General features: G+C 37.0%; 1 protein-coding gene across 6 annotated transcripts in view; it reads left to right on the top strand.

Moving 5' to 3' along the window:
• Positions 1-10,901, top strand: part of zmynd8 (zinc finger, MYND-type containing 8) — a 32,136-nt gene continuing 21,235 nt past the window's right edge. The window contains exons 1-4 of one of the 6 annotated variants that reach the window (XM_079596602.1): positions 1-19; positions 6,975-7,042; positions 7,223-7,374; positions 9,754-9,975. In XM_079596602.1, coding sequence (XP_079452728.1) covers positions 7,018-7,042; positions 7,223-7,374; positions 9,754-9,975 — 399 coding nt within the window. In that variant the 5' untranslated portion in view covers positions 1-19; positions 6,975-7,017. Of the gene's footprint in view, positions 20-2,584; positions 2,783-5,328; positions 5,456-6,974; positions 7,043-7,222; positions 7,375-9,753; positions 9,976-10,901 lie in introns of those variants that run through there. The other 5 variants (XM_079596601.1, XM_079596600.1, XM_079596603.1 and 2 more) reach the window with 5 other exon arrangements.

The following is a 10,901-nucleotide window of genomic DNA, read 5'->3' as shown; positions in this document are numbered from 1 at the left end:
TTTTTAGTTGAAGAATCGTGTAAGTAGGCCTATTTAAAATTATATTTGTTTGTAATGTTATTACAACGGGCTTTTGATTCTGTTAAATATGTAGGTATTCAAATATTGTCTGTGATTTGCAATGGAATTTGTGACTCAGTGCTGGTAATATGTTCTCACACAAGTCAATTTGACTGTGTTTGAATTTTAAAAACTCAAAATGTGACAGATATTTGACAGTCATGGGTTGAATGAAATGTAAATAGACATTGGTTTCATTTTTGGGAGTATCAATCTTTCCACCAGAGATATGTGACCTTGCCAGATTAAATTCATGATCACTGCTAATGAGTTAGCTTTGTATGAATAAGTAGCATATGTATATTTAAAACAAAATACTGAGCTATTGTTAATAGACAGGCTTGACTGTCTGTTCCATAGACTTACGTTGAAGGAAGGACCCAAGGTATATCTAGAAACAAAGATGTTACCAAATATTCAAGTTTGGAGAGGATACATGTAAAAACTTACAGGGATAGTTTACCCAAGTTGTTACCCAAACCTTCTGTGGAACATAAAGTAAGATAATTTGATGAATGTTGAAAATTAAACAGTTTTGGCGACCATTGACTTCCATTGTATGGACAAAAAAACATATTATTTTATGTTCCACAGAAGAAAGAAATTCATAAAGGTTTGGAATGACGAGAAATGATGACAGAATTGGACTGTCCCTTTAAGAGTCATTGAACAAACCATGTTGATTTACCATTAATTTGAATATTAGGCCGAAAGTGACCATCTCATTTCCTTACAGCTTTATCTAAGCAATTGGGCTAGTAAGGGCCACCCGGAACACCCTAGCAAGACGATAATGCACTAAAGTTACTCAGAACACCTTGACAAGAAAATGTAATAATAAATAAATAAAAATCTTGTTATTCATTATTTTCTATATCATTCACAAATGTTCGAACCCTAACCCTACAATGGATCGTCTAGTGATGTTTATTGCTTATAGATAATAAAACTAATGTGTTTTGTTGTTTCTTTTTAGATAATAAGACAAGAAGTTTGGTTTTGCAATGAGACAACAGGTGTGTGTGGGGTGTGTTCTGGCAGATGACTCACTCAAAAGTGCTTCAGAACCTGTCTAACTAGAGTCTAACTAGTTTTAGATCAGCTGACCAAACCCTCTCAGGTCTGCCGGAAACAAACGCTCATCATGACACCTTGGTGATGAGTTAAAGCTGAAAAACACTACACAACGGATTTAGGCATCATATTCTTGCCAACTTATGATTGTTAAAACTGGGCATCGTACACTATTAATCTGATATTCACACTATACTTTTGGAAGTCTTTCCAAACACAACAAACTTGTGTGGAAACATGCGCCTTGCTGCTAGGAGACGAATGACAAATGAAGACAAGTTTGATATCCTGTGAGTGACTGGATGGAATCCATATCCAGGATATAAAAAACTACAAATAAATAAATAATCAGTGAGTCCATAATATGCTATTTTCTGTTAAGTCAACTCATAACTGCAGAATGGCTCTGACTTTCGCCAACTAGCATCAACTTTTCCACACTGTAAATCTGCAAAAATGTGGGCAATTTTTTTTATTATTGTATTACAGCCATAAAATCACCATGAAATCAAAACATACCTATTTATTATGGAATATTTCAGTATTTATTATAAATTATTTACCTGTGTACAACCTTTTTTTTCTAAATCATGTGCCTTTGTAATCTTTAATAAAAATAACTTCCTCTCCCCCTTGCAGCGACATGACACTTCCTGTGTTTTTCGGCACGAGGGCGGGACAACCTGTCACTCACATCACACATCACAGCAATAGCAAACTACAACCATCCGTATTAATCAATAGCCGATGGACAAAATCAAGTCCCTCCCTACTTTTTGTCTGGTTCAAGCAGCTGTTTTACTCAGATATGCATCACAATAGAGAAAAAAAATATATAGCAACTTCCATTTCATGCTTACTTTAAAGTCTCTCTCATTATAGTTTGCTTAATGACCACAACTGTCCCCAAAATTTTGCCTCCAAAAATGTTTTGCAATGTTAGATGAGATGACATTCAAAATACTTTTGTTAGAGTAAAATCACACTTAACATCAATGTACTTCAAGAAACATCTAGGTTGTAAACAACCGTGTTATGATTTTGTAGAATCAATCTGGTAAGAATTAGTGAATGATTTAGAGGTAATGTAGTGAATGATTAACAAATCGAGTGAACTTCTCTAACTGCATATATCTATCCAAATATATGTATTAAGACTAAAAACCATGAATGAACTTGATATTCATCATTTAAGTAAAAAAATCTCTCAGTGGAAATTTAATTTCAGGTCTCAAGGCCTTGTGCTTGTATATAGTGACACTGATTTAACTTTAATAATTATTTGTTTTAATTAAGTGTAAAACATCTTTAACAAGAGGTTGACTGTGTTATGGTGAGTAATTTAGATCAGTTTTAGCTATACAGATCAAGGCCTAGCTCCTCTTTTAGTCCACAATCCTGCCACAGCCTGTCTGTACTGAACAAAAGACATTTACTCAGGAAATGTGTCAGCCAATCAGCTGCTGCCTTTCACCCTGCCTCTGAAAACCAGCCAATCAGGGAACTGCTTTCATAGCTGTTATCAGAATGTTGGCTTGGCTGGCTTGGAGAGCCGAGACTGCTGTGTAGAGAGAGAGAGGGAGGGTTGTCCTCCATGTTTTAATAAGCATTGACATTACCCACTGTTTTAAGCCATGCATCCACAGAGGTAAGAGATCTTTTATTGCTTATATGCTTTTTACTCTACCTGTTAATGCTAATGGTTGAATTATGTCATGCAGAAATACTGGATTTTCTGAGAGACAGGGGACAAAAACCTGTCCCAACTCCAAAGAGCTGGATCCTGGCAGGCAGAGGCAACTCAGAAATCACACTCACACTGTGTTTTAGTCTCCAGGATCGCATGACTGACCTGTGCTAACTCTGTGACCAAAATGGCCTCTTCTGGTCTCTGTCCTAGTAATGTTTCTCTAGAGCCGGAGAGGAGCACAGTCGTGTCAGGTTGTGTCACAGGCCAGGCCTCTCAAAATGGAAGGCCCTGAGGAGCAGACAGTGCAGGCTGTGAGAGGAAGCGCACATGTAGAGTGGCTGAGTTTTGGCTCAGGTTACAAGTTAAATGAACACTTTTCAATGGCTGACATAATGCTGAATGTCCATTTTGCTCAGGATATAGGCCTAATTTGCAAAAGCATACAGCAGATTGATTTTGCTGACAGAGTTATCGGATCTGAAATAGAAGAAACTCTCTTTTCTATAAATAGATGCATATAGATGGTGAATTAGGCTTGTGTTTGACTTTCTAAGTTAAATACAGGCTTCTGTCTGTTTACTCGGGTTGTAAAGAGTCAGTACAGGCCAGGCATTTTATCAAAACTTAGTTGTGGTATGAGTTGGCAGCCATTTCAGACAGACTTCCTTTTTCAGCTGCGCAACCACAAAGACTGTTTTTGTGTCTCTGTGTGAATATGGGTGTTTTACTTAATGTGGCTTCATTAATATTACGTTTGTATTCAGCATTTTAAATATTTATTTTGGATGGCATGCATTTGAAGACTTTATTTAGTATAGCAAGGGCCTGATCAGAAGGTCATAGCAGAGGACTCTGGACTAATGGTGTTTTTCCACAACCATAATATCAAACTGAGGTGATTTTAGTTTTTAATCTGCTGTAGCAGTCATTGTCTGCTAAAAACCTGTGCGTTTCACAGTTTGCATCTTAAAGTGATTAAACCTGATTGTCTGTCGGGTTCACCTGTTTGATTGACAGTGCACATGTGCACTTGTGATTTCCTAAAATATGTTTGAGTTTATACTTCTAGAAATGTGATTTTAGCTTTTGTTGCTGAGATTTTTGGGGGATGGATGAGTTTTATGTGTTAAAACAAAAGGAGCAGATGATTATTACTGGAAAATAAGAAAACAAATTATTTGAATCATAGCTATTATTAGCGGTAGACAAATAAGGCAAATAATATATAATTACAAATATCACCAGGAAATATTCATTCATAATTATGAGTTGTACCACATGACATGACATTGTACAACCTGAACTAACTAAGGTCTGACGTTTAAGAGACTTCTTGACCTTGACACAGTCGGGTCTGCAGGAGTCCTCTCTATGACGTCATTTCCTGTTTTTTATCATCATCATCATCCCTGTTGTTGTTTTAGAAAAAAATATATATTAATAAAACTTTTATTTCTTCATCTATTTTTGATGGTCAGACCACATGACTTGTTGGACAAAGTTTTTCAAATGTTAAGCAGTTTTATTAATATATAGTTTTTTTGTAAAACAACAACAGTGATGATGATGATGATGATGATGATGATGATGATGATGATGATGATGATGATGATAAGAATAAAATATGCCACACTAATTAATAAGGTTTTCTTTTAAAAAATGTAATTCTTTAATTGGGCTTATTTTCCATTATGATATTAAGACTGTGCCACCCTGACATTTTTTACTTTGTGCCCCCTCAAAAATATCTAAAAGATTTTTAATACAGAAATTAAAACCATGCTCATTATAGGTGTATTCAAGTCATTATATAAATGGTATTTTTAATGTGTATTTGTGGGGACAAAACACCCCTAAAACAATAGATCCAGACAGAAAATGAGCATCATCATCATCTCATTGATCCTATTACAACATTACTGTGCAAACTGAAAATATTTTTAGTTGGTTCATGAGCTCTTGGCAGGCGGCTGACTGTAAGTCAATCTCCAGCAGCTAAATGGTAGAACATAAGGAGTATTCCCAAGACCCGCAATTTAACACGACTCCGATTACATTTTCCAGCCTTTTCTTTGTCTCATGGTGTTTAAAAGGCCCTTACTGCATTCCTGTGAGTCGCTCATTTGTCAAATCTCCATCCGGCTCTTACTTAACACGACAAGGAGAGAGAATGTGATCAAAATGGTCGCCCTTAGTAGTGACTTCAGGAGGGGGAGAAGGATAAAACCATCTGACATGTTTGTCCGAAACATCTACGTCCCGTGTTCATTTACACCGGTAGATTTCAGAGTAGAAGATGAGTATTTTCCTGGTAAATGGCAGCAGCAGCAGCAGCCCTCCCTGCATTGCAGCAGTGTATCAGAGCAGAGAGAGGGGAGCAGGGAGAGCCTGTGTGGCACACACAGCGCCAGCCGCCCAATCACGCGCCTCCGTGTGGCTCTCAAACCAATCGGCAGCACACAGCTGAGGTTAAAGATTGACAATCGCTCTGAGAGCAGCAGGGAGAGCAAGGCCCTTCTGGAAAATTCTGCACCCATCTTTGTCTCATCCCTCACTGCCTTTAAATCTGAAAAAAGCCCATTTAAAAGGCTCAGCCTGAAGAATCTGTGTACTGTGCCTGTAAAGAAAAAGGTATGCTGTTATTATATGTCAGTTTTTAGATGGAGAATCATACAATGCTAGTGGGATTGCGTGTTTTTGGGGGGGAGGAAGCTTGTATTTTAAGTGTATACGTGTTTCTGTGAATGTATTTTGCCATTTTTAACTCATGTGTTCGGGGTTTTGCTTGTGTAAGAGGAACTGGATTCTGCTGTGGGTGGGGAGTGGATGGTGCATGCAGGTTGGACGTGAGGAGGCCAAGATGGCAAGAGCTCATGCTCTACAGATGTTTGCCTTGTGCATGCTGTCAACACACCCCCTCCCCATCTGCATCTCTGAAGGATGGGGGTGCAGGACATAGCAAGATATCGCTGCCACGTCAGTGCAAACGCATGAGAACAGACCTTGTGACTGTCAATAACAGTGTGATTTTTGTTTTTGATCATCCTGAGGTTTGTTTTAGGAGGATGTGCTCTGTTCCTCTGTTCGTGAACGAAATATGGTGGGCGTGTGTGATAATGACCCGGGGATCAGGAGAGAAAAGGGGCCTTTTTAAAACCGTTCAGGCTGCAAAATGACTGAGATGGAAAGCGTTATGTCGCATGGAAAGTCTCAAGTCTACGTGCTGCATCCAAAATTGAAATTGAGGTTTAGCGTTGGCATCAACTGACACTTCATCTGATGAGTTATGGACCATTGTTCTGATGTGCACGTCACATTCAGATGGCGTTTGTGTGTTTATTGGAATTTAGAATAGAAAATTCTCTCTTGGCAGTGAGAGGCAGCCATCTTGGCGCTACCTTTGCCAGCGTTGTAACTAAACTGGGTTGCCTTTGATTAGAGAAAAGCACATTAATATTATCCAGAATGGAAACGGCTTTGCCTGTTTGTATGTTTACATAAAATGTGATGTTTTATGCCATGCCACTTGTTATCGAAATCATCAGGAAATGCCACAGCTGATTTGTTGTTTTCGTTTTTTTGCTAGTATCAAATACTCATTTGTATATTTGGACTTATACCTGCCTCATGATGTTTCATGCTTATTCTTAATGTTTAGCTTATTCAACCATATGTATTACGTTACAGAAAACCTGTAAGTTTCGACTTTTGGAGTCAGATTAGCGTTTGTCCGTTGCTAGCGGGCCCTCGGAGTGGAAAATAAGCATATTGTGTTGACTCTGAAGGAGGCCCTGCTGTGAATCTGACGTCAAAGGGCTCTTTCACTGTGAACTTCCTTCTCTTCTGCATTCAAGCTGCGGAAATAAAGCCTGAATTCAGTGAAATACTATATGAAGGCATTTGCTTACTTGGTGTTTGGTAAAATGGTGGAGTTAGGTTAGATTTTAGCATGTCTTTTGTAGCTTCATGGTTGCTAAAAACAATTCCGCCTGAAGGTGAAAAATTTAGAATTTGTGTAAAAGACATTTTTGTCGTCATTGTTGTTGTTGTTGTTTTTTAAACAGAAAGAAATACAGATGCCACTATGACAAAACAGCGGGTATAGGTGTAAAAATGGAGATTTAATATTAATTTATTTTCATTGTGGCAGTTTGGCTGAAGGAGAAGGGAAGGAGTCAGATGCAATTGAAGGGATGGAAATTGCAACACGATCCAAGGGTGAGAATTGTCCTTGATGTGATGTGTGTGCCTCATTTATTTCCACATTCAAGTGTGAAAACAGAGCAAAAGTGTCAGCTTCCATATTTGATTATGTTTTGATGTGTTTTAGTATGGTGTAGTTTTGTAAAAAAAAATTACTTTACGTTTACATCAGTAATTTGTCCCATTGCTGTGCAGTCTCTGATCAAGGTCCAGCGGAAAGGACCGTTCCTAAACGCAAGGTTTCCAGCCCCCCTCACTCCTCAAACGGACACTCCCCTTCCGAATCCTCCTCCAGTCCTGTGAAAAAGAAGAAAAAACCAGGAGCCGTCAATAGCAGTAAAGATCAGGTGCAACTTTCGCTCCCCATACAAGCCCTTGTTCAGTCCTGCATGTCAGTCATTCACTAATTTCAGTGTCCGTCTGTATTTATTTATTTATTTATTGTATTTTGGGTGGCTTCTACGTGGTGATACACAGCCAAATGTTATGGTATTCATCATTACCATCATCCTGTACTTTTTATGATATTGTCACTAGGGCCACTTGTTTTTCTGCTGTTTTAGCTGAAAATAATTGAAATCTGCTTGTCAAAGTTTTAGGACCCCTGTAAACAAGTCAACCTCTCACAAATAATAAAATCAGAACACTACCAGACTGTCACCACAGACTGTCTAGTATAATATATTAGCAAGATGGATTACGTGTGATTTTTGGCCACTTTAACATTTGTGCCCACTTGGTCAAATAATAGAAATGTGTTTGTTACAAAATCTACCAACAGCCTTGTCAATTAATAATGCTATTTTCTGTTTGCAAATATTTAGTTAAATAAATATTTATTTTATTTTAGTCATTTTCAAAATCATATAATTCAATAAAAAATATCTAGGCCTCTATTTAAAGGGTTAGTTCATCCCAAAAGGAAAATTATCCCATAATGTACTCACGTCATCCTAGGTGTATATGAGTCTGACTTTCATCTTTCAGTCAGTGGTAACTTGGATTTTGAAGCCCAAAAGAGTGCATCCATCCATCATAAAAGTAATCCATACAGCTCCAGGGGGTTAATAAAAGCCATAAGGAAAATATCTATATTTCTAACTTTATAAACTATAATCACTAGCTTCCTTTTCATTCCAGATGTTTTGTTTTGCTTTATCCTCTGCGTTTCTGTGTTTGCCAATACGTCATGCTTCGGGTCAGAGGTCACTGTTCGGCCGGAACCCAGTGATTATAGTTTATAAAGTTATAAATATGGATATTTTATTACAAAAATGCATCACTTCGCTTCAAAAGGTCATGTACACCTGGGATGGTTTGAGGGTGAGCAAATTATGGGGTAATTTTCATTTTTTAACCTTTTATTTAGTTTTTTAAACATTTGTGAACTAACCATTTAGGAATTATGTATTTTAATTCTATTTAAAATACCCATTTATTTAGAATAAGCAGTTTTAACAAATAAACTAAATGTTACGCATATTTATTATTTATGCATAAATGAGACCAGTACGAATGAGATTTATGTAATAGTACTAATAAACCAAATGTGTTTTAAATACACTTTAACCGTGTTTATATTTTTTTTAGATACTTTTTTTTTTATGTGTAAACCTCATACATTTTAACTTGAATCTTGCTTGTTCATAGTTTTTAACTTTAATGTAATGTAAAATTGTTTTTAATTTTGAACAAAGAATTTAAATTCATTTTGAAAACATAAGTATTTATATAAAATAAAATAGTAATTATATTTAATATAGTAATTTTCCCTTTTCAATAAGTAGCAATTTTCTAATTGTCATATGCAGAGTACATTATATTTTACATTAATATTTAGAAGAGAAACCTCTTTAAACATTTTTTTACTTTTATTACGATTTATAGTTTTAATAATGATAATAATATATTTATACAAAGCCATTATAATTCAAAAACTACTACTAATACTAATATATTTACATATTTACACAAAGGCAAAGCCACATCTTAAGGACATGAATGACTGATGTCCTCAAAATGAAATAATTAAATTAATAGTTTGGAAGGTCAGTTTAATAAGGCTGTTATAGTGTCAAGAATATATTAATATATTCCTGTGTTCTTGTTTTATTTGTAAACTGTTGGTATATAGTGAACATTCGTTTTTTGACCGATGTGGCCATTGCATCACACTGTTTTTCAGCGTCTCACACCATGAGCGCTTTGCTCAACAGCAAATGTATGCAAACAGACCATCCTTAATGTCAAGCCCTGGTATCTGCAATTGATAAACCCTCTTGATTCGACCGCTACCTACGTTTTTGCAGGGTATCCAAACACGTGCCATCTTTCGACAGTGACATTCATTTTCAGAAACAACCTAAGGTCCTCGTCTTTAGTTTTATGAGACAGATAATGAGCTCAGCCAAACAAATGCGAGGCAGGTGGCTTTCATGCAAGCTAAGCAGAAATGTGTATCCAGGGACAGACTATGATTCATGTTGATGCAGCTGCAATGAATTATTAGACCTAAGCTTGCTTCTGCCTCTGACAAGGATGCATTTACCTTCATGTTACAGATTGAAATGCCATTAATTCAGTGCCCATTTGTCTACATTTGCTCTCTTCTGTCTATCCATGCCACTCCCTGATCGATAACCTTTGTGCCTGTTGGTTTTGTCTTGTTACTTTTAATACCCGTGTTTTGAAACCCCGACCCTCTGTTTCTCTCGCCCGCATTCCAGTCAGAACTAAGACATGGTCCCTTTTACTATGTGAAGCAGCCCGCACTCACCACAGACCCTGTTGATGTTGTACCGCAGGACGGGCGGAATGACTTCTACTGCTGGGTGTGCCACCGCGAGGGTCAGGTGCTCTGCTGTGAGCTCTGCCCGCGCGTCTACCACGCTAAGTGCCTCAAACTGGCTGCAGAGCCTGAAGGAGACTGGTTCTGCCCTGAATGTGAGGTACTGGCTCACGTCTAAAAAAAAAATCAACTTAACAATGCAGATTTTTAGTTAATTAAAAAATGTACGTTTTTTTATTTTATTTTTTCCAAAGGCCAATTATATTACGAAAAGCCACAATTTGTAATTGCCTGGCAATTTTCCACCCTTTTGAAGTAAACATGATTTTGCTACTGTAACTTTAAGAAATCTATACTTTATATAAATGACCTCTTTTTGATTGGCTAACCTTTTTGCATGTGAAATGTTGCTGAAGCGTAAATGGGAGCAGTAATACACCATGACGATGGTTTCTGAATGACCCATTTTTGTAGCGTAGTTTCAATTTTTAAACGAATTAAAAAGAAAATTTTAGTTTTTTGTGATATAGAAACATCTCTTTAATATTTGCATTTAAAGTCCCCCTGTGGTGAAAATCAAGCTTGTAATGTTGCTTATATGTCTACGTGGTGTCTAACCATGTGCAAATTCATAAGTCAACACCATTAAGGTTTTTTTTTTCTTAAAAACTGCAGTGAACCAATCAATGACAGTCTCAAAAACACGGTTTGAAATCGCTGGTGTTTCTGACGTCACAGACAACCTTGTAACCAATCACGTCAACGTGTGATCATCAACGAGTGGATCTCTGAACTGGTGTGAGTGAGTGGAGGCGGGGCTAATTTGCATATTCATAGAACCGTGTATACTAAATGAGGCAAGGGTGTAGAGTTACATTCAAGCTATTTTAAGGCATGGCAAAAAAAAATCAAGTCAAGCTTAAATATGTAATTTTGGTGATCAAAGGTGAGTTTTAAGGGATACAATGATTGACTATGGGGGGACTTTAAAGAAAGCTTTAAAGTAAGCATGAAACCGAAGATGCAATTTTTCTCTATTTTCTTCTCTATTGTGACGTATATCCGAGTGAAATGGCTTCTCGAACA

This window comes from Phoxinus phoxinus (genome assembly GCF_949152265.1).
Source record: "Phoxinus phoxinus genome assembly, chromosome: 22".
NCBI classification, from domain to species: Eukaryota; Metazoa; Chordata; class Actinopteri; order Cypriniformes; family Leuciscidae; genus Phoxinus; species Phoxinus phoxinus.
This window is presented reverse-complemented; position numbering and strand designations above follow the sequence as displayed.